Here is a 23260-nt window from a genome sequence, read left to right as displayed (position 1 = left end):
CTATGTTAACTGATGTTAACTGAAGCTAAGAATTCAAATAACTTCAGTGCAGTTTATGGTTTGGGGAAAAAAATTCTAACACCTGGAAGGCACGAGAAGTTGCTATTATTACACAGCAGGAAGGAATTGATTTCGAGAAACGAATTTTACACCTGGCTGTATCTTCAACTAGTTTAAAAAAAAAAAACCTGAGTATTCCCTTAAAATATTCTTTAAAGGTTAGAAAAGCCGTTAAGAGTAAATGTGGTTGAGGAGGACACAATAAGCAGACTCCACTGGTAACACTGTTATTCCCAAAGCTGTGGCACTGGGAAAACACCAGGCCTAGGCTGCATTTCGCAGAGCTCCTCCTGTTAGGCTGATGCTGTAATGATGTAACACATGGACACTTACCTTTTTCATTTCCATTTGCATAATTTGGAGGCTTGTTTTTATCAATGCTGTTAAAGCTCTGGCTTCTCCTGTTTAAATTAGAGGCTCCTTGGCCCTTGCTGCTGTTGCTGCTGCTGCCGCCTGCAGCAGGCACCCTAGAGGGCCCTGGAAGCCTGAAACAGTGTAAGGAAAATTACATCATTATTGTACAGTACTGAAAGACTAGGAGTCGGGGTTCTGAATTGGGAGAACTCATGGGAAGTTTACAATACATGATGCTCTAAACTCTATTTAGCAGAGGAGATTGAGGTGACAAATAAATAGCTCAACACAAGGTTGAAATTCTTTAGGCAACTCTTGTTTCATCTTTCAGTAATTATGCTCTCAAAAAACATTAATTGTGTAGAAACATTTTAATAATCTTTAACTGAGAAAGTCATACTACATCCCTTGGGAGTAAAACATTTCCTTAAATGATGAACAACCACCTGAAAAATTAAACAAACAAGAACACTTCTTTATTATAGCCCCAGTGGAGTTATCAGCTAATTGCAGTTACTCCTTGCAATGCCTGAAACATTTTCTTTCAGTGTGGCCCAACTTCTATATTAATAACAGAAACAAAGTCACTGATAAAAACCGCAAACAGCAAATAATAATTGGACATCGAAACATGTATATTTCTCTAATTAAAACACAGTGCTGGGACCATAGTGATGAGTTAAATTTTATTTCCCTGGGATACCTCACAAAAAGTCTCTTTCATTTTCTGCCAAAAACAAGTTTCTAGAGTTTAGCTGGTTATCCTGCAAGTGTGGTGGCCCTGTGGCCAGCTTCTCACAGAGGACACATGACAAGAACAGGCAGGTTTCAATTGAAAAAAATAATGCTGTTAGTAGAATGACTATTTGAAATACACCTCCAGTGACAGTCACTTCAGCTGAATGAAGGGCAGACAATGAGAACACAGACCCAGATCATCTTTCCATTAGAGGCAAGTTGAGAGATTATGAACTATGTTACTTTATTTGAACTACAACCAATTATCAGTTCAAATAATTCTCAGTTTTAACATTAAAAATGCAATGATCAGTTATTTCATGAACTGTGCCTTAAATGTCCAATTTTGAGATTTCTATATTTAAATTACATAGATTTTAATTGTGTCCTGTGATGAATGTAATACTACATAGGAATTTAAAACCAAAAACTAAGAATATTGTTACCACAATATTTATTCAGGAAAAATAATACTAAAGGATGTTAACATCTTTGCTGGTATTTGCTGCCACCATGTGAGTATTCCCGGGTACTACTCTGAAAAATTCTATGTAGAAAAAAATTAATAAAAACCAGCAGACAATAAAGAGCCAGAATCTATGACTCTAGCACTGAATTGTTTTTAATATTCTGTCTTACACATTTTTGAAAAAAAATTCTTTGTTTCACAGTTCAATTGTTATGATAGTCAAATTTTAACACACCTTCATAAAACCTGTAAGATTATAAAGAAATCAAATCTTCAGAGATAAATAATGTTTTATAATAGTACTAAGTGTCATAAAAGGGAATAAAAACCAGAAAACCCAAATGTCAAATTAAAACAAAATTTAATTTCTGAAACAGCTAATAGTTTCAAAATGTTGACTATGTTTTAAAGTCTAAAACACATGACTAACAAATAGCCACATCAGCTATTTTGCTAATAGGTTGTGTCATACACAAGATTAGAATCTTTTCTAAATTATTTAAGCATTTAACTTTTGCCCTAATGGATCTACAAAAGTTTACAAGTTTAGCACAGTAACCACAGACACTAAGAATTTACAGTTCCAGTGATTGCACTCTGCAAAAATAATGAATTCATTTGACCCAATATTCCAATCATAGTAAATCAGAGAATGCTCCCAGTAGACATAACCATAGACTTAAAAAGTTCATTACAATCTCATATGCATAAACAAATTGTGTCACAAAAAATCTTTCTTGTAATGAAACTTGACCTGTTTCTAGAAAGCAATTAAGCTGCCTTTTAATCATTACTATGACCCAGGACACCAAACGATCTTCAGTTCTCAGAAGAGCAAATTAAAACACATTTGCTCTTCTCATTCCCCTATTTGACAGGCAGCCAGGGCTTCTAGATCATTCTTCAAAGAAATGAAAAGGGAAAAGAGATGAAGCAACAGAGGGAGGAGGTGGTGCTAGTCTAACAAGGTGACCAAAATATATTTCACATATTTAAAACAGTAATAAGATAGTGCTCATAGAAGGTCAATTTTCTCTATATATCCTAACATATCATTTAACATAAATTTTAATAACATATTCTTCTTAATCTATCTTTTCAGTATCATTCCCAATTGCTAATGAGACGAAAATAGAAAAGCAAGGAAAGGAGAAAGAACCTACCTCAATGCAAAGCATCAGAAGCAGCCCTGTGATCAATTACTGCATAAGTCTCATTAGTGGAGGAGTGACTAGTCAACCACCACTGATTACTGCTCCAGTGAATGAGACGGTCCAAAGAATCCCATATGATCAGAGCTGAATAACACGCATGCCGTGGCTCACCATCCACTATCATGCCTTTTGCAACTTAGCATTAAGACAAAAAAAAAAACTAACTCTTTCAACATATTTTACGTAGAATTACTTCTTCAAGAGCACATTATGTTTCATTTGTTTTCCATCTTTAAAACGCATGTGATATAAAGAAGTAGATATTGAAATTTATAGACAAACGAAATAGTCCAGGCTAACCTGGTACCTAGCTTTCCCCTCAGCAAAATCTGCAAATGTTTCTGAACTGTGCTTTAGTATGTGGAACAGGGTACATATATCTCAAAGAGAAATATTGTTCTACAAGCTCCAGATGCTGGGATCTGGACAGAATGGTGTACATTTATTGGCTTTCTCTAAACCTAGAACCCAGATTTTAGCTGATAAAACATCATGTCTGAATTTAAAAAAATAGAAGTCAAAAGTAATTGAGTTAGATAGCACAAATACGCTTTTCCTTCATATGTGTATGGAAATCTGCTTGAACTAATTCACCAGGAGTGTGCTTTGGTAGAGTGTGAAGACAAAATATCACTGGTCATTTACTAGAATATTACTAATAAGTAATAAATCAGAGATGTTAACTGACCTAGTAGGCTTTTTTTGACTGGATGCAATTCCACTGTGATTAGAATGAGTTGCATATCTGGCTGCCAGACTGTATGAGGAGAAACAGAGAAATTGAATTAAAGAGATTCTTTGAACATGGAAAGAAAACACAAACTTATAAGAAAACTATGAGTTAATGAAATGCAATTGAAACACATGCATAAAGAACATGTATAAAGAACAAATTAATTAGAAAATCATGGCAATGTAACATATACATCATGATCTTTAATTATGAATGCACAATGAACTATACAGCACATCCCTTGTTAGAAACTGTGTCACCACTGAATCTGAAAATATGACTGTGTTGTATCATTAGTATCTTTTCAAAATAATACTTCATCTTTTAGGAGATTCACTTCTGCAAAATAACTGAAAAATTAAGATAAATTTACGTTTCATATATAAAAGAGATCACATTCTTAAGAAAAAAATGAAAGGAAGAATCTGAGAATCATTAGATTTTTAGCAAACTTGTAATTCATTTTATTAATATAATATGAAAACCTGACTGTTCCCTTTGAGGTATATTTGGAATCTAGTACTGGGTAGAATCTTATAAGCAGATAAGCACCAAAAGATATTTTATCTAAAGAAAAATCTATGTACAACTGAAATTAAAATGGTTTTCAGAGGTGAGCACCATGTGGCCCTTTCTGAGCCGCAAGCTCTTCCCGCCGCCCTCTGAGACCTGGCTCCAGGTGGTCTCCTCGGACCCCAAGGCTCAGGGCTGGGGGGCCTGGGGCAGGACTGAGAAGACCCCAGTGGGGGCTGACGCTGGGCACGGGAAGGAGCAGGAGGAGGACACGGAGGACGATGCCGGCCTGCTGCTGGCCCTGCTGGAGCCGGAACACCTGGCCCAGTGCCCGGTGCCTGACCAGGAGCTGGAGGCCATCCAGCTAAAGCTGTGGGCCATGGAGCAGGCTGAGGAGGCGCCAGAGGCACCCGGAGCCAGAGGCGAGGCTGGCCAGGAGGAGGATACACAGGCCAGCCAGCTGCTCAGCTCCGAGACCTCCGGCTGCTCCTTACCCAGGACCCCCAAGGACAAAGTGGAGGCTGACCACAGGTCCATCTACGTGGGCAATGTGGACTATGGGGGTACTGCCGAGGAGCTGGAGGCCTACTTCAACCACTGCGGCGAGATCCAGCGTGTCACCATCCTGTGCGACAAGTTCTCCAGACACCCCAAGGGCTACGGCTACATAGAGTTTGCCAGCGAGCGTTCTGCCCAGGCTGCCGTGGGGCTGGACGCTTAAGGTACTGCCCAAAAGGACCAACTTCCCAAGAATCAGCTCCACTGACCGCGGGGTCCTGCGGCAGCACCACAGCTCCAGGGCAGCGTTTCCCTTCTGCCACAGCAGCCTCCTGGGCAGGCCTCGCTTCAGACCCCGAGGGCAGAACCGGGGCCGGGGAGAGCATTGCCACGGTTCTCGCCATACTGAGGCGCCCCAACTTCTACAGCGGGAACAGCTTACTGCCACAGGGCGGGTGGCAGCGGGTGATGCGGCCAGAGCCTCTGCTGCCCCCTGGCGCCCAGCTGGAGGACAGTCCATGAGGCCCCACAGGGCGCAGCCAGAGTACAGGTCTCCACTGGGCCCTGGGGTCAGCGAGCCCTGGAATGAATCCATTTTAAAGAGAAACATAAGTGTATGTCTTGGCAGGAATGTGCAACTATTAAACTTGAGTATCTTTTAAAAGCAAAAAAAAAAAAAATGAATTTCAAAACTTCAAAAAAAAGTACTGATAAAAAATGTCTGGCAATGACTTTTAATATTAAAATATCTGTTTAAAGACATAAGGAAAAATTAAGCACAGTTTTGAAGAGTAGTAATTTATAAACCAAATGAAAACTTGTATACCATGTTTAACTGACTTTCGAGTTACTAGTGATTCTACAATGATTGTTCTGAAATAGCTAGACTCTGTAGTCCCAGGGCTTGTTCATACATGCGGAGATGGAAAGGGCTGATATGAGTGAAGTCTTCAGGTGGATTGTGATCCCTCCACAAAAACCCACTTGATGTGCACACACGGTCGCCAAGAACACAGGAACATCGGCATGGGCGGGCACGGAAGGAGGCTGGGAACCTCAAGGCAACTGATTTCATTGCTTGGCTCCCAAATGGACAGTGTTTTCACCAAGGAAAAGGTTGCTTGGGGTAATGATAAGTGTTCTAGATTAATTCTTACTCCACTGAGCTCATCTGTGGTGGGAGCATGCTGGTCTCTAGAACTGCCTGGCTAAAGAAGGGTACGTCCTGATACAGATAAAATTTTCAGGTTCACTGAGCATTTCCTTTTCACGTTTGGCATGCTTTAATATATGTTGTAATTTGCATATAATGCATTTCATATTCTAGCCACAATGGATATTAACATAACTGGCCACACAGATCAAGTTTTCTCAGTATCAACAATATTAGAGAGTACGTGGGAAACAAAAAAAAATGTCTCAATGGAATAATATATCAAATTAAAAAATAAATTTAAAACAAAAGCACCCAAAACTTCCCACAACACTTTTGGCCCAGAGGATTTTGTATGGTCTACTAAGTACCTAGCTTATTCTTCAGAATGAAATATTACAATAGCAAGGACCCAAACTGAATCTGTTTATCTCTATTATTACAGATGGGAAAAGAAATGTCCGAATAAGTAAAAAAAAAATTCCTTAAAATATGAAGCTAAGGGCCTGACATGGAAACATAGTGGCTAAAGTCCTAGCCATGCATGTACTGGGATCCCATACAGGTGCCAGTTTGTGTCACTGCTGCCCCCTTCCCATCCAACTCCCTGCTGGTGGCCTACGAAAGTAGTCAAGGACAGCCCAAAGCCCTGGGACCCTGCACCTGCGTGGAGGTCCTAAAAGAAGCTCCTGGGTCCTAGCTTCAGATAGGTTCAGTGCTTGCCATTGCAGCCACTTGGGAAGTGAACTTTAATATTCTGTAACAATTTATGTTCAAAAACTGTGTGTGTATGTATGTGTGTTTAATCAAGTAAGACATTTGCTAAATATAAGTTCTAATTATGGTTTTATTGCCAATTTTCTTTTGTGTCCCTGTTAATGACACTGTTACATCTCACTATTTCTTTATCCTCAGCTGAAAAGGCAATTGGTATCTCAAAATGAAGTTATGGCATTGGTTTCAACGTCACAGGTTCTACAGTGACATAAATGTCAAATCCTGTCTCAATACCATTGTCCCTTCTTCTACTTTATCTGTTTTATACTCTTCAGTGCGTAGCACCTCCTGTATCACTTTTGGTCTGACTCAAAGTCTTTGCTTTTTTTTTTTTTTAAAGCTTCCTTTATTTATTTTTATTTCCTTGTTTCCGTCTCCCTAGCCAGCAGAAAAATATTTTGCCCACGGTGCTTATATACAATTTCTCAGGTTTCAAATTTGTAGCAGACTGATAACAAAGCAGGTAAGAAAACACAGCTAATTTTTACTCTATTAGTAAACAAAGGCTATATGTAGATACAGCTCTGTGACAAGTGGTCTTAAACAGTCAGAGGAACCACTAAACAGAGGGTTTTCAGACATCTGAAATGAAGTTTGCAAATCCTTTTTCTGAGATGTTAACAACTCAGTAAACTTTTATGTTCACAGGTAGCCAAGAAAAAGCAAGAAATACAACACAAAAGAAGGAAATGTTCTGAGCCTCACTGTGTCAGATACTAAAGCAGTTATCGGATCATCTTTCCGATCAAGTGGGACATCACGGGGATGCATTGTATTTTCCTGAACAAGGAAGCAAAGAAAACTATATATAGTCATTTGGCTTATAATATGGAATTCATCTGGTGTTCAAATTACAGCAGGATCCAAACTGCCAGAACTTCCTATTCCAGCTTCCTTGTAAATTCCCATATGAACAGTAACATCTATTCGTTACAAATAAAATTTCCTCCCAAAATATCATCTGAAACCAACAGTGGCATCATTTGGGACTTGTTCTTTGTGGCCAAATGGGCCAAACTGGAAACCACAATGCTAAGGGAAATGAGCCAATCCCAAAAGGTTAAATACCACATGTTTGCCTTAATTTAAGATGATATGATGTTAAGTATGACATGTTATGTTTTGAATGTTGTATGTTGTGTATAAACTAAAATTGAAGTATAGGTGAGGTGGTCACAGAAGGTGGCTGGGAACCCGCATTTACTTTTAACATATTGGTTACTCATTACTATGTCAATTAATTCCATAATGATGTAAATTTTTGCTGATGGTATGTTGGAGCTTTCAATTGACTGGGATGATGCTCTGCTGGCTCTGTCTTCAGACCAGAGAGGGTATACCTAAGAAGCCGTTGAACTTGACGGGACAATAAGATGCTGGACTCTATGTTTGGTATACGCTTGCAATGGGGAAATCTCAACTGAACTTGAGCTGTGGTTATGCAACAAGGTGGAGGAATCCACCATGGTGGGAGGGTTTGGGGAGGGGTGGGGAGAACCCAAGTATCTATGTAATTGTGTCACATAATACAATGTAATTACTGAAGTTAAACAATAAATAATTAAAAAAAAAAAAAAAGAAAAATAATGTTGCAGCCTCAAATGTATTCACCTATACATTAGTAATGTAAAAAATGTGGGATGATAATTTTTAACAGCGTATTATATTTCTGATTATAAAAATGCTCATTATGGAGAACTTGGAACACACAGAAAATATAAAAAATGAAACCTGGTAAAATCCCTACTGCTTAGAAATAAAGTAACTGCTAAAAATTAAAAAAAAAAAAAAAACATGGACCTTTTGAGGCTATTGGTAATTACTGGCTACGATAGCAACATCTCATATGAGCTTCCACTGCAGCATTGCCGTTCTGCTTCCAATCCAGCTCCCAGCTAACACACCTGGGAAAGCAGTGGAAAATGGCACAAGTACTTGGGTCCCTGCCATTCACATATGAGACCTGGATGGAGTTTCTGGCTCCTACTTTAGGCCTGTCCCAGTCCAGGACATTGCAACCACTTGTAAACTGGTGGATGCAAGATCTTATTTTCTCTCAGTAATTCTGTATTTCAAATGAAACCAAACTCCTTAATGAAAAATAATTCACTGACTTGAGCCAGTGATTCATTGGAACCAACAAGTTTCTGATCACAAAACTCAAGGAGTCATTTTCATCTTTCACAGCTAAAAACATTGATGATCAATCCTGTACTGGTATGTTACAGAGCAGAATTCCAGGTTAAGGCAAAAGGCAGCTGCTGCCCTCGTGTGGTTTCCAGGCAGACTGAAGCTCTCTTGGACATCATAAATTTTCTAAAGAGCATGTCACTACTGACCAAAGCAATGTCATAATCAACACTGTCCAGCTAGGAACTTGGACACAAGCTAATCACACACCTCGCAGCCTTCAATCTATACAAACCTTCACCACTTTCTAGCAGTAGTCAGGTGTCTGTGATGGTGTCTTAGTGCCGGAAGAGGAACATCCTCTTCACTCAGTTTCCTCCCTAACTGTTCTAGTTGTGGGTGGCAATGGTACGAGGCACAACTGTGCTTCTCGAAAGGGTGTGAAACATCCACTTTTTTTTTTTTTTGAGGCTTAATTCTAGCCTAGGAGTGAACACATAATTCTACTTAGATATCTCTTTCTTTTTCTTTACTTACATTTTTTATTCCAAAATACTACTTAATATTCTAAGTATACATGCTCCTCTCAAAAAGAACATCAGGGTAGTTTGCCATTATTGCAATTGTATTCTTAACATAGATCACTTTCTATAAGTTCTTTATAAAAGAGTTCCAGGCAGCTAAATGAAGCTTTGCACATTTAATATATTTAGTAAGATAATTTTCTCCAGTCATTGCCTGCAATGCTGAAAATTTCAGTTTAACTTCATTGTAATAATAGCTGTCTGTGTTGAAATCTGAAGGGGTATTTAAGAAACTTAGATATATGACTACAGGCACTTTGAATAGTGATTTTTTAATACTGAGAGAAATACTGATTCTAAATACAGTTTTTTTTTCTTTCTTCTCCTTCAGTAGGAAAAAAATAAAAGAACAACACACCTTCATCCCTAATTCCTTGGAATATTCAGGAATTAAGTTACAGGCATCCAGTCTTCGCTCTACCTTTTGCACTAATTATCTACTTCATCCACCACCAGGTATCAGCGACTGGTTTTCTGTGTATCAGTATGCAGATCCAGTTTTGACAACACATATAAATAAATCTCAAAAGAATGACATCAGACCCTAGAATCTGTATTTAGCAGGAATCTCTTACGACTGACTCCTATGCATGACAAAACCGGAGGAGCTATACACCTACAAAACATCCACAAATGTTGTGTTAAGGAAAGAAAACCTATAGTGTGTAAGCCAAATGATATAACTGAATACCTCGATGCGCACATTTTCTTAGTGTTCATCTTGCTTCCCACTGCTGCTCTGGAAGTCAAAGCCCCCCACCAGAGAGCTCATCTTCCAGCGTTTCCGACACAGCAGCACATCTCTAGTTCTCCCTCTTTTCCAAACACAGGCTCACAGATCCCACCTCCAAAGGCTTAAGCTGTGACCATAAACATTTTCAAAAGTCAAAATCTAAGATGCCAGCTAATCTACTCTTTGGTCACTTTGATAAGAAATTCTGCATTTTAGATTCCAATCTCAACTGAATTTTAATATCATTTTCTAAATATCTACTTGATATCTCTTAGAAACTCTGTGGAGATCGCAAGGTAAATGATCAGGTTAAATGTGCACCTCCTCAAATAACTGTGCTATTTTTCAAACCAGCAATTAGATGATGCACATGTTTTAAGATTTGTTTTATTTATATTGGCAAGCCAGAATTACAGAGAGAAGGATAGACAGAACAGAGAGATCTTTCCTTGGCTGGTTCACTCCCCCCAAGTGGTTGCAATGGCCAGAGCTGAGCCAATCAAAACCCAAGAGCCTCTTCTGGGTCTCCCACATGGGTTCAGGGTCCCAAGGCTTTGGGCCGTCCTCAGCTGCTTTGTCAAGGCACAAGCAGGGAGCTGGATGAGAAGTGGAGCGTCCAGGACATGAACCAGCACCCATATAGAATTTCAGCACATGCAAGAAATATTTAGTTACTAGGCTATTGCACTGGGCCAAGTGATACACAATTTTACATTGTCACTATCATGGGGTAAGCATATATTCAACAACTGAATAACTGATTGATTAGTTTGTTGGCATTAACTTGGTGCTAATATCAAGCTTGACACTTTTATTTCCACTTCCTAAATAACAGAGATTATTTCAAGGGAAAAAAATATCAGAAATAACGTTAAACTAGAGATTGGAACAACACTGGTCTTCATTACTTTTATGAAGAAATAGTAACTAACATTAATATTCCTTTTTATTCTTCACAAAATTCTTGCGAAAAATGAAACTATATACTTGACTCACAAATATGAAACTAGGTGTCACATATGCAAATTGTATATAAGTTCTCTATTAACTCATAAACAAGTTATGCATCTTATAAATTGGAGCTGAAATTTGAAGTTAACTTTCTAAGATTTCATGAACTCTGTTACATTGTGCTCTTGCTCCCTAAGTTGGAATCATGGTTTATAGAGTAAATGTTTTCCTCTTTCATGTTCCCCTGGACAGTGTTCACTTTCCCTGCTACCTAAAATATACAAGACAAATTCCGACAGGATGTAGCTCTGTAAAGAATAATCAGAAACAATCCCAATAACAAAACACATTCAACACTCAACTCAATATATATCCAAAAAGTGTCTTAAATTCAATACTTAATGTTGTTTTATGATTTAGGAGTTATATGATTTATCAAAGATAAGGATAAGATATTCTAGAAGATGAAGCAGTCCTCAATGGGAAAATAAGTTCAAGTTAGGTTGGTAGCAAATAAGCTACATTTCAAAACCTGCAAAAATAAATAAATAAACAGACTGATAGAGAGCAGGCATACTTTTTATTTGCCCCTTCACATGTCTACCCTAACATGGATCCCTAAGCTATGAGTTACTCTAGTTTTTTCTTCTATTGTGGGAAAAACAATAACAACAACAACCAAAACCCCATCTCACCGGGAAATACAAGCTATTGGCTCAAGCCCCTGAGTTCCTGATAACTGCCTGAGAGACCTGGAAACCATCGGGATCTGGCTTTGGCTTCATCCAGCTCCGGCTCTGGTTGCGGCCACTCAAGGAGTGTAATACTAAGTGGAAAATAGCTGCCTGCCTCTCTGCCTCTCTACTTATAAATAAACAAATCCTTTACAAAGGTTACCAGTACTAATGTTGCCTATTCATTAAGCATATGGTATGCTCTCATTCTACACAATTAGACAGTGGTCAGCTCATCATAACCTAGAATCAGGAACAAACCAGTAATTTTAAAAACAGATGTGTAAATACACAGTTGAATAAACTATATTTTCCATAAAGGCAATCTTTTGTATTACATATATTTTATAATTTTTCATCTATAAATTATGCATTTTAAAAATCAACCTAAAATCATTCTTATTTTTCACTAATTTATCTTCACAATGTATCACATAAATGGAGATTTATCAACACATCAAGGAAATGGAAATTCATGCACAAATCGCTGTAACAGTAAACTATTCAGTATTCACAATAGTAAAGCACTGAGAAAAATATGGCTAATGACAGACATTTGTTCATTGGCCAACACAAAATTTGAAGAAAATTTAGGGGTTTGTATTTTAGTGAACAATTTTTAACTTTCAATTTTATTTATTCTGCAAAATGCATTGTTTTGGAAAAGCAGAAATAATCTCTTTCAAAAATGTAGGAAACAGATTGCACAAGATACACTATAATTTAAAATGTTTTAAGGGTCCTGTGCTAAAGATTTTTAGAAAAAATCACTAAATATTGTAAAGTTTTTCTTTAATTAAAGTTTAAAGTCTGAGGTTGGTTGTAGTACACTATTTCATTGGTGAGCTTTGAAAAATTTAGAAAGAATTTTAAATTTCCAGTAGAGTTGCAAGGATGTTTCAAATAGTTCCTCTATCCCCTTCACCAGCTTCCTCTGTTATTAACATCTTACATAATAAGAAAGGAATGTAAAACCTGATAATATCCAAGCTCACAACCCCAAGGGAAGAATGAGACTGTGGACCCTGGTCACCAAGCCATGGCCTGAAAGTATCGGTTAATCCTAGCCAACTAGCTGACATCACCTGAATAGCAAATTTATCAGAGTGAAATGTATATTCCCTAAAGCAAGTTAAGTGCACAAGCCTGTTTCTCACTGTTGCGCCTGAAATGTACTACAGGAAGAAAGCAACACACAGTTTGTATCATGTGCTATTCTTGGTAACCAACTATCATTACAACTAGAAACATGTAATCCCTCCTTTGTTTCGTTGTTGTTGCTGTCAGTCTACTCGGATCACTTAGTATCATCTTAGAATACCTGTTCTGCACAATCAAAACGCATGTTTTCTCAATACCGATCTTCACTTTGGCTCAGAAAAACTCATTTACTCTCAAAGTGTCCTTCAACTAGCATTCTAGGTTAACAAGAATCATTTTTCAGGGTCAGTGCCATGGCTCAACAGGCTGATCCTCCACCATAAAGTGCTGGCAACTCATGTGGGTGACCGTTCATGTCCCAGCTCCACTTCTAACCCAGCTCCCTGCTTATGACCTAGGAAAGCAGTAGAGGGTGGCTCAAGTCCTTGGGCCCTGGCACACATGTGGTGACAGGAGGAAGCTCTGGCTCTTGGCCTTGGTTCACCTCAGCTCTGGCATTTGTGGCTATTTGGGGAGTGAACCAGTGGATGGATGCTCTTTCTCTCCATCTTTCCTCCTCTCTGTAAATCTACCTTTCTAGCAAAAATAAACAAATCTTTTAAAAAATTATTTTCCTGTTTTGTAAAAAAGCTGCAGATAGAAGGAAATCTTTTCGCTTGTACTGAAATTTTTGAAATCAACTCAATTAAAACAAATTTCAAGATGTTCAAGATATCCCTCAAGAAAATTAAAAAGGACACAATTTCAGAATCAATACCACCAAAACCTTATGACTACACACACAGGAAAATTAGATGGGAGCTTTTATAAACAGTATACGTCCTAGTGTTCCATAGCATAGTGGGACATCTTCAGATCAGAAAGATATAATATATTATAAAGAACTTGGGCAGAAAGGCTGGTAGAGGCCAAATATGGAGGAACAGCAGCGACGTAGAGATGGTGATTGCCTGATTCAATCAGATTGCACTTTGCACATGTGTTGAAATGTTGCACTGAACTCCACAAAGGTGAATGATGCTCAATTAGAAAAAAAAGACAGCAGTAAAGAAGAGGTGTCTGTGTGTGGTACAGATAGTTATTCTTGACCGCTGAGTCCCCTATTTACAAGTTCTTAGAATCAAGTTCCTCTGCCCTGATCCAGCTTCTGGCTAATGTGCCTGGGAAACAACAGGAAATGAGTCAAGTTTGCCAGTCCCTGCAAACTTGGATTGGTCCAGGAACTGCTATTACGTGCTTCTGGAGAACTAAACAGTGAGTAGAGGGTTTTCGTTCCTCTCTGTGTTGGTATGTATTTAAAATAAAATGAAAAATAAGTAACACTTCATTAAAAAGGGAAAGGGCAATGAGGGAAAAGCTGGGAAAGGAACAAAGGAAATGACTTCAACAAAACTGTGGGTGGACCAGCTACTAAGCCCCTCCCTGTGATTCAAGTACAAGCTGAAAATTGACAATCGGAATGTTGGGTGGTCTCAACATTGTTCCCCTAAGTTGATGAGAGTTTGTTAGTGAAAGCAGTTTGCACTTAATGAGAGATACTGTTGCACCTTATTTCCTATATTAGTATCTGTTATTCTGCCTTTATAATTTCAGCAGATGAGTGTTCTTAAAATGACTAAATTTTTTCTGGTTTTGGAAGAAAGTATATATTGTTAGTGTCATTTTTCCCTTCAAATTTGGTAAATCTTGCAGCCAATTTTTGCTTCAGTTTCCTGTACAGAAAAGTTCCAAATTATACATGAAATTAGCTATAAAACTTCATTTTTTAAAATGATACTTCTTGTGTCCAATTAGTTGCACTGCTTTCAATGAATAGATTTATACTATACATCCTACAATTGCTCATAGTTAAAATGTAACCACATATTGCAATTAAGATTTAATGATTTCTGAAACTAAATTCTCCATTCACTATAAAGAGTTCCTCTTCTGTAGGATTTCTCCGAATAGCTACAACATAAGTGAAAGGTTAACAGTTTTAAGCATTTGGCCACTCCTGCAAATACATCTTTTGTATTTCAAAACGATGGAAATTCAAAACAATGTAACAAGTCTGACAACTATATATAGTTCAGCTTATGTGATATTGTACTTTGTGCCTATCCTTAAATGTTGCTAAGACTTCACTGAAACAGTTACTGCCCAAAGCATAAGTGAGTCAGAAACAGCTTTTCTGCACACATGTTTCTTTTTAGTAGCTGGATGACTGAAGTACCATCCCAATTGCCTTTGACACAGGTTACTATGATAACTTATCTCATTAGTGAAACATGGCATTAAAATGTATAATAACCTCAGCCATAACATGATTTCTACAGACTGTTAATAAGGCCACCTACATGGTCTGTTTTTGTGAGTCTTCGGGGCATTAACTGAAGAGGGAGATGCCTCACTAAGAAATGACAACATCAAAGTGGGTCTTGTTCTTTTAGGAATGTCCAACTTTACGAGAAGGGAAAACTCAGGAACGCAGGCTCCTATTTCTCACACAGTCTTACCATAAATTAGATCTTCCGGTAAGCTTTTACTTATACATAGAAGTAAAGACACTATTTTTTTCCCATGGATTGTTTTCCACTTACAATTTCCAGTATGGAGTTAAGTTACATCTCAGTAAATTCAGAGCTCCATTTCAAAATTCCATTTTAATACAACTACCTTTAGAAATTTAAATCATGAATACTTGTAGAAAAATTACTCCTGTCACACTGAAAATTCAAATTAAGACAGGCAAAAATTACCCCAAGCAGTTAACGATGAAATTATTTATGACTGCCAAAAACTGAGAAAGCTTTGTAGCCTGCACAAAATAGGATAGCAATCTTTTTTCAGTACATGTTTGTGAACACAGCATTTAGTTATCACATTTAAAACTGTTAAACAAATGAATGTCTTTAAAATATGTAGTATATGAAAAAATACAGAGTCCTTATAACAGTCCATTCTCATTTTACTGAAATGCATATGAAATCATCATCACAACCACTGTCACAGTATTAAGTGACTGCCAAGGTCTCTTTGGCAATGAGCTTTGGGCTGATGTGTGCTTCATTGTTAGCAGGAAGGCAAGTATGACAGATAAATAGACAGAAGGTGAGACAGATGCTTTTATCTTATGAGACTGAAATGGCATTGAGGAAGGCAAAAGCATCAGGGATGCTCTGGACCGACAGCACAAGCAATACGAAGAGGGAAACGTTATAAATGTGTTTCACAACAAAGATGCATCTTTGATGAAAGATTAAATGTTCAGAAGCTGAAATATTTAAGTCCCCTAAATACAATTCCATATCCACCAGTCATCTTTTGCTTATAATTTGATTTTCTACATTGATCTAACTACAGAAATATTTCAATGTATATATTAGAATAATGACCTTTTTTTTTTTTAAAGATTTTAGTATTATTGGAAAGCCGGATATACAGAGAGGAGGAGAGACAGAGAGGAAGATCTTCCATCCGATGTTTCACTCCCCAAGTGAGCCGCAATGGGCCAGTGCGCGCCGATCCGATGCCGGGACCAGGAACCTCTGCCGGGTCTCCCATGCGGGTGCAGGGTCCCAAAGCCTTGGGCCGTCCTCAACTGCTTTCCCAGGCCACAAGCAGGGAGCTGGATGGGAAGTGGAGCTGCCGGGATTAGAACTGGCGCCCATATGGGATCCCGGAGCTTTCAAGGCGAGGACTTTAGCCGCTAGGCCACGCCGCCGGGCCCAGAATAATGACCTTTTAGACCGGTGCATTCTACATAATAAGTTACAACTCTGCAATGTACTGTTAATAGAAAACATATTCATCTATACTCACTTCATAAGGCTTGAAACTGCAAGCAAAATAAGCAAGGCTCTGAGAAAAGGGAGCCCCCTAAACAGTAAAATCTAAATATATGTAACTAGATCCCAGTTTCTGGTGCTCAGGAAAAGGTAAAAAAAAGGACATCAAAATGTCTTGTAAAAGGTATTCAATGAATAAATCACAAATTAGATATCTTGAGTCTTTTTTAAAGACAAAGATCTGATAGTTACAGGGGCTGGCACAGTGGCACAACAGACATCCAATATGGGCAACCACCAGTTCAAGTCCCAGCAGCTCTGCTTTGGATCCATCTCCCTGCTTGTGACCTGGGAAGGCTGCAGAGGACGGCACAAGTCCTTGGGCCCCTGTGTGAGAGATGCAGGAAGAAACTCTGAATGCTTGCTTTGAACTGCCTCAGCACCAGCCATGGTGGCCACTTGGGGTGTAACCCAGTGGCTGGAAGGTTTCTGTCTTTCTTCTCTCTGTGAAAATCTGCCTTTCAAGTGAAAATAACTAAATCTTTAAAAAAGAAAATCAAGCCACAAAACACTCAGCTCACTATTGTTTCTTTCCAGACATGTATGCCAGAAAGCATATCTATCCTCATAGCTTATTGTAATGTTCCTATACTACATATTCTGTCACCCTAATCTTTATCTGATGACCCCATTGATGTGCTTTTATCAAGAGCTTCTTCAATAATTTCCATGAGTTCTATCTCCCAGCCATTTCAAAACTGAGTCATCCATTAATATCCTGGGGCTGGCACTGTGGTGTGTTGAGCCAAGCCTCTCACTGTGGTGCTGGCAGCCCACAAGGGCATTAGTTGTTCTACTGAAAATCCAGTTCCCTGCTAATGCACTTGAGGAAAGTACCAGCAGATTGCTTGGGTGCTTGGGTCCCTAAACCCATGTGGGAGTCCCAAATGAAGCTCCTGACTGCTGACTTTGGACTGGTACAGCTCTGACCCCTTGTTGCCATTTGTGAAGTGAACCAGCAGGTGGAAGTTTCTCTCTCTCTCTTTCTCTCTCATTGCATTTCAAATAAATAAAAAATAAATGCATAAAAATTAATATCTTATCTTCCCCCAATCAAACCTGCTCCTCACATAGTCTATTTCAATAAATGGAAACAACCAACAGCTAGTAATAGCAATGTTAGTCTCCTGTTTCCCAATTTAACTGCAAGTTTGCTTATTCTGTTGATACAATCTTTAAATAACATTTGTACTTCAACTTCTTCTCTTCACTCTGACTTCAGTAGCCAAGTTTTCTTTTTCTTTAATTATTTTTATCACTTTCCATAATACATTTTGCAGATGTAGGGATTTCCCCTCCCTTGTCCTCCTTTCTCCTTCCAAATTTTCCCTTCCACCATACCCCCATATTATTACCATAGTATAGTCCTTTTGTAACAGTTACAAGTTTAACATTTTGCTATTTAAGTACAAGATTAGCATCCTGCTATTCACAGTAAATCTAGTATCATATTGTCAAGAGATATTGAACTGTTTCACTGTGAGTCTTCCTGTTATTAGGGTGTAGAGATGTCTACTGAGACATCTCTTTACTTCCTGATGTGCTAGTCTTCAGTATACAGTTCATCAATGAGAATATATGTATTGACTTTTCTTCATGACTCTTTGACGTCACTCTTTTCCTTGCCACATTCTCCTCTCAACACAGCAGCTAGACTGACCCCTCACTTACATCCCTATTTTTGTCCCTCCCCAGATTACAGAGTAACCTTTTAGCTCTCCAGGGGAGAAAAGCTAAGTCTTTATAGTGGCACTAAGCCCACACTAATATTTTACTTGTCTTTCTCAGAATTATACCCTATGTTCATTCTATCTCCTTTCCTCAGATCTGGGCCAACTGATCTATTGTCTGTTCTTGAAATAAATAAAACAGGCGCCTCACTCAAATCCTAAACAGTTATTTCTCTGTCAGCCTGAAACACTCTAAACCAAAATAATAACACAGTAAGTTCTACAAGTGAAGACTCTCCTTGGTATGATACTTAAATTTGCAAAATTATGGCCCCTGGGAGCAGGCTTTTGGGATACCACTTAAGATGCTCCTAGGGATATCACTATCCTATGATTCCTATGATAGACTGCCTAGGGCTAAATACCAGCTTCAGCTGAAATTCCAGATTCCTACAAATGTGTACTCCGGGAGGTATTAAAGATGTTGCAAGTTATCTGAGCAACTGTCACCCACATAGGAAACTTGGGCTTAGTTCTCAGATTCCAGTCTTGACTAAATCACAGCTAGCTATTGTGGGCATTTGATGACTAATCCAGCAGATGACAGCACCCTCTTTCAACCTTTCAAATGCATTATTATTATTATTATTATTATCATTATTATTAATGCAAGGCACTTTGGCGCCTCTGCCTGCCATGCCAGCATCCCATATTGGTGCCAGTTCAAGTCCTGGCTATTTGACTTCCAAAGCATCTTCCTGCTAATGGGTCTGGGAAAGTAGAAGAGGATGGTTCAAACCCTTGGGCCCTGCACTCACATGGGAGACCCAGAAGAAGATCTTGGCTAGAAAATTCAGACCAGCTTAGCTCTGGCCATGGTTATCATCTGGGAGTGAAGCACTGAATGGCGGATCACTTTTTCTCTTTCTCTCCTTCTGTCTGTAACTTTGACTTCCAAATTAAAAAATAAGTAAATATTTTTTAAAAGTGCAAGACACCTTTACATTTGCTTTCCCCTTTTCTCATTCATTTTTTCTATATCATCAATTGGCATAAATTTGCCTTGTATTTTATTTTCAATTATGCTTTCATTATCTTCCATGGTCAGAATGAGAGCCTCAAGAAAGTTTTTGTCCACTTTAATTCATGAATAAGCTTTCTAGATTTTGCAAAGCAAAAGCAGACTAAATTTTTTTCCCTGTAGATGGTTCAGAACATACTGTTTAAGAAATATTCATTGTGTCAATTAAAAGTTAGATAAGGCTGTACAAAAGATACTGATCAAAAAGTTTAATAAAAACTATTGGTGAAAGTTTTATTTATTCCTATGAGAACAGAAATACCTAAAATAATTAAAGGAGTTACCTTTGCATAATTAGACTAGACATAGAAAATTGTACATTATTTGGTTATGGATTTGATCATGTGAAAATTACTAGTTCAGATAATTACTATATATTTAATAAAACTTGGACTAGGCAATCATGATAACACTATTTGTGAAAAGGATGAATCCCACTTTGCATTTATTATTCTACTAGAGTCAATATATTTAATATATATGGTGATATGTTATACTGAAAATACCTGATTTTGGTATCACATTTTGTTGATGTGTTTAATTATAGATTTATACATAAATCATTTCATGTTTGCTCCCTAATATCATTAAAATAATGTAACCATCATTTCTATATCAGAATTAAGAAAACTTGTATTTCAGCAGTAGTCCACTGGGAATTGGCAGCCAGGATTAAAATCTTTGTTTTCCGTAGACTAACATAAACAGAATCATATATATATAAAAATATTCATACATGCATAAGAAGTACCAGTGGTTGGTAAGCTTTTTAGACAATAGACTACAAGCACAGGACACAATCAGAATGTTTACATACCTATATTTGCACACACTCTTTCAATGCTATACTCGCTTTTTGGTTTCCAGATTCTGCCAGTTAAAGGATAATTTCATTCTCTTCAATTATTTCCCCCAAAACAACAAAAAAGCTCCTGCTTTCTCATAAAGATTCATAAATGTCCTTCTTCCTTTTTGTTTCATTTAAAGTTTAATTGATTCACTGACTTTAAAAAGAGCACACGAGAGGCCACAACACAGAACTGAGTCAAGGAACTAATTGAAGCCAGGTTCATGAGGTCTTAAATTACCAAAGCCTTCCTGTCATCTTAAATTAAACTTCCTTATATACTTTTTAAGATTTATAACCCCAGGCTGATGCTGTAAAACGTCCCAGTTTTGAGTGAATCCCCCAGAAGGAAATGATATTTCCTGGAAAAAAGAAACCCTGGAAGGCAACTGTCCTAATGGGAAGAGGGATCCAAGAGCAATGTGTGTGGTGGGGTCATGGAACCTTGGGGAGGGCCTTGCAAAGACAACAATATCTCCGAGAATAGTTCCCAAGCATATGGCAGTTTTACTTGTGAGTCCTCCAGGAACAAGGTCATCTAAACTGAAAGAGGACACATTCTTCACCCTCTCCTACAAAATGAAAAACAGAAGAGCGAACGATCATCCCCAGAGATCAAGTCTCCCCAGGACCCAAGAGAACTCCTTTTGAGATTGAGAAATGTTTATCAACACCATTGCCTTTTATTTCCATATCATCCATGCAATCCCTGACTTTCCCTTCCACACTCAGTTTTATCTTTTTAACTGTACAAAATATATAACTGAAATATTTATCCTTGTGATTTCATGGACACTTTTTGCAGGTTAGGAAAAGTAACCTACTATATGATGAAACATGAAAGGTCACTCAATATCCTGGAAAAAAAATCAGGCTAAAGGCATGTCTTTTAAGAAAAACTACAAATAACTATATGTTATTTGTAACCATATATGTTATCCTAACATCTCAATTCTAATCAGATCAGTACAGAAGAAATAGTTTCCATTTTATCATTATTTTTCTCTCCAACATTTTGCCAGTTATTCTCAGGTGAGTCAGTGGGTGTTATTAGCTGTTTTCACATGCTATGTACTCTATACAATTTCAGGGAAATTAAACTTCTTCCTTCCTCTTATGTAAACTGAGATTATAACCGATTGCTGCAATATGAGAAAAAGTATGATGAAGAAAATATCCTAAATGACAGATATATATACTGGTGGAGATGAGCTTTCTGGATCTGGAAATTAAAGGACTCAAGTTTGCCTGGCTTTCAAGTGTAAGAGAAAGGATTTTCTCCATTTTCAAAACAATAATTACAGAAAATAACTATGACTCCAACACTTATGCAAAATTTTGCTACCTTACATATAAGTATTCCTCACATTTCCCCACCTGGCTGGTCTTTAATATATCTTTTTCAAATAAAAATGAAACAAGAAAAACAGAAAGAAATTATCTGATTTTTATATCAAACAAATGTAAATGGGCCACTTTGTAATTAATGCAATGAGATGCTTAAGTCTTACCCAGTTAAGGTTTACCGAAGATCTCAACAAGATAAAATCTAATACATTTTATTAAATGCATTCAAAGTTTAAAGATTGAATAAATGATTAAATAGGTCTTCAGAATTTCAAATATAATCAAATATTTCCCATCAAGGATATAAGAAATTTAGAATCTGCTTCATATTTATTCTGTTCCTGCTATTATATTAAAGTAGATAAGTTGATGGAAGCAAAAATTTCAATTCTAATTTTAAAACTGATCAATGAATATCAAAAAAGGCTTTCCTTAAACACCATTTATTAAAACCACTTAGACCCAAGGCCCTTTTAGCTTCAATTCAGAACCACAGTATTTTTCCTCTTGTAACATTTAATTATTCTGACAAGACAGGAGAAATTCTTTATTAATATTATCCAATAAAAATGAATTGGAAATCTGGATATTTTATTAACACTTTTGTGTCAGATTACTTTAGGCCTGAGTGTTTTTTAACAGTCTGCAATTAAACCAACAAAAAGAAGTCACAGTATGTTGTATTAGCTCAAAATTAGACAATGAAGCACAATTCCTAAGGTGGGAAGTAAACCTGGATTGGTTAGACCACTTACTGGCTTTTCAACAGGAAAGTAACAAGTATCTGCTTGTTCATTATTGTATAGATACCCTGCTAATAATATCGTGAGACTGGAGCCATTTCAAACAAACAAACAAACAAAACCATCACCACCACCAACAACAACAAAGAAAGAAACTGGAGCCAGTATTGTTGTACAGTAGGTAGATCTGTAGCCTGCAGCACTGGGATTCTAATTGGTGTCTGCTGTTCCATGTTAGATCTAGCTCCTTGCTAAGGTCCTGGGAAAAGCAGCAGAAAAAGGTCCAGGTACTTGGGCCCCTGTCACCCAAGTAGAAGACATGGAAGAAGCTTTTGGATCCCAGATGCTGGGTTTGGCCAGGCCCAGGCTAGGTATTACAACCATCAGGGCACAAGGCAGAGTATAGAAGGTGTGTGTGTGTGTGTGTGTGTGTGTCCTTTTGTTTATCTCTCTTGGCTCTTGTTCTCTCCCTTCTTTCTTTGTAGCCCTTGTAAATAAATAAGTAAAGTTTAATTTTTAAAGATTTATGTATTATTTTTATTGGAAAGACATATCAGATCAAGTTCAATATACCAAATCTACATCAACAAAAATAATGATTTCTCAAAAATAATGCCTGAAAGATCATAAAATGTAACATTCTTCAAAACACATAACACATTCTTTGTAAACTAAGACTTTTAATTCCTCTTCCTTGAGGTCAGCAATACTACATTTAAATAAAGCAAGTACTCTGTAAATATTTATTAACTTATCAATTCAAAATTAATCAGATTCAGTTTACTAGAAGAAAAGCTATGGAAAAGCTACTTTAGTCTTAAAGATGCCACTGAAGAGAATATTTGTCACAACTTTGCATTGAAAACAATAAGACAATCTTACCCAATTGGCATAAAAATCATGGCTATTATCTATTGCTTTGCATAAACTATAGAAAAAT

At 37.5% G+C, this 23260-nt stretch overlaps 2 protein-coding genes across 4 annotated transcripts in view; one reads left to right on the top strand and one right to left on the bottom strand.

Annotated features, from left to right (window-relative positions):
• Nucleotides 1-23260, bottom strand: part of NAV3 (neuron navigator 3) — a 727630-nt gene that overhangs the window by 184259 nt on the left and 520111 nt on the right. For all 3 annotated transcript variants that reach the window (XM_058673421.1, XM_058673422.1, XM_058673423.1), the window contains 2 exons: nucleotides 3524-3592; nucleotides 394-545 (listed from right to left, as the gene is read on the bottom strand). In XM_058673421.1, the coding sequence (XP_058529404.1) occupies nucleotides 394-545; nucleotides 3524-3592 (221 nt within the window). The remainder of the gene's footprint in view (nucleotides 1-393; nucleotides 546-3523; nucleotides 3593-23260) is intronic.
• On the top strand, nucleotides 4188-5113 carry LOC105941698 (embryonic polyadenylate-binding protein 2-like). The gene is made up of 2 exons (XM_058673424.1): nucleotides 4188-4737; nucleotides 4779-5113. Exons 1-2 carry the CDS (start codon nucleotides 4191-4193, stop codon nucleotides 5099-5101), a joined length of 870 nt encoding a protein of 289 aa, XP_058529407.1. The 5' UTR covers nucleotides 4188-4190; the 3' UTR covers nucleotides 5102-5113.

The sequence above is a fragment of the Ochotona princeps genome, chromosome 15 (genome assembly GCF_030435755.1).
Source record: "Ochotona princeps isolate mOchPri1 chromosome 15, mOchPri1.hap1, whole genome shotgun sequence".
In the NCBI taxonomy this organism is placed as follows: Eukaryota; Metazoa; Chordata; class Mammalia; order Lagomorpha; family Ochotonidae; genus Ochotona; species Ochotona princeps.
The sequence above is the reverse complement of the archived record's forward strand: the minus strand, read 5'-3'. Positions and strand labels throughout refer to the sequence as shown.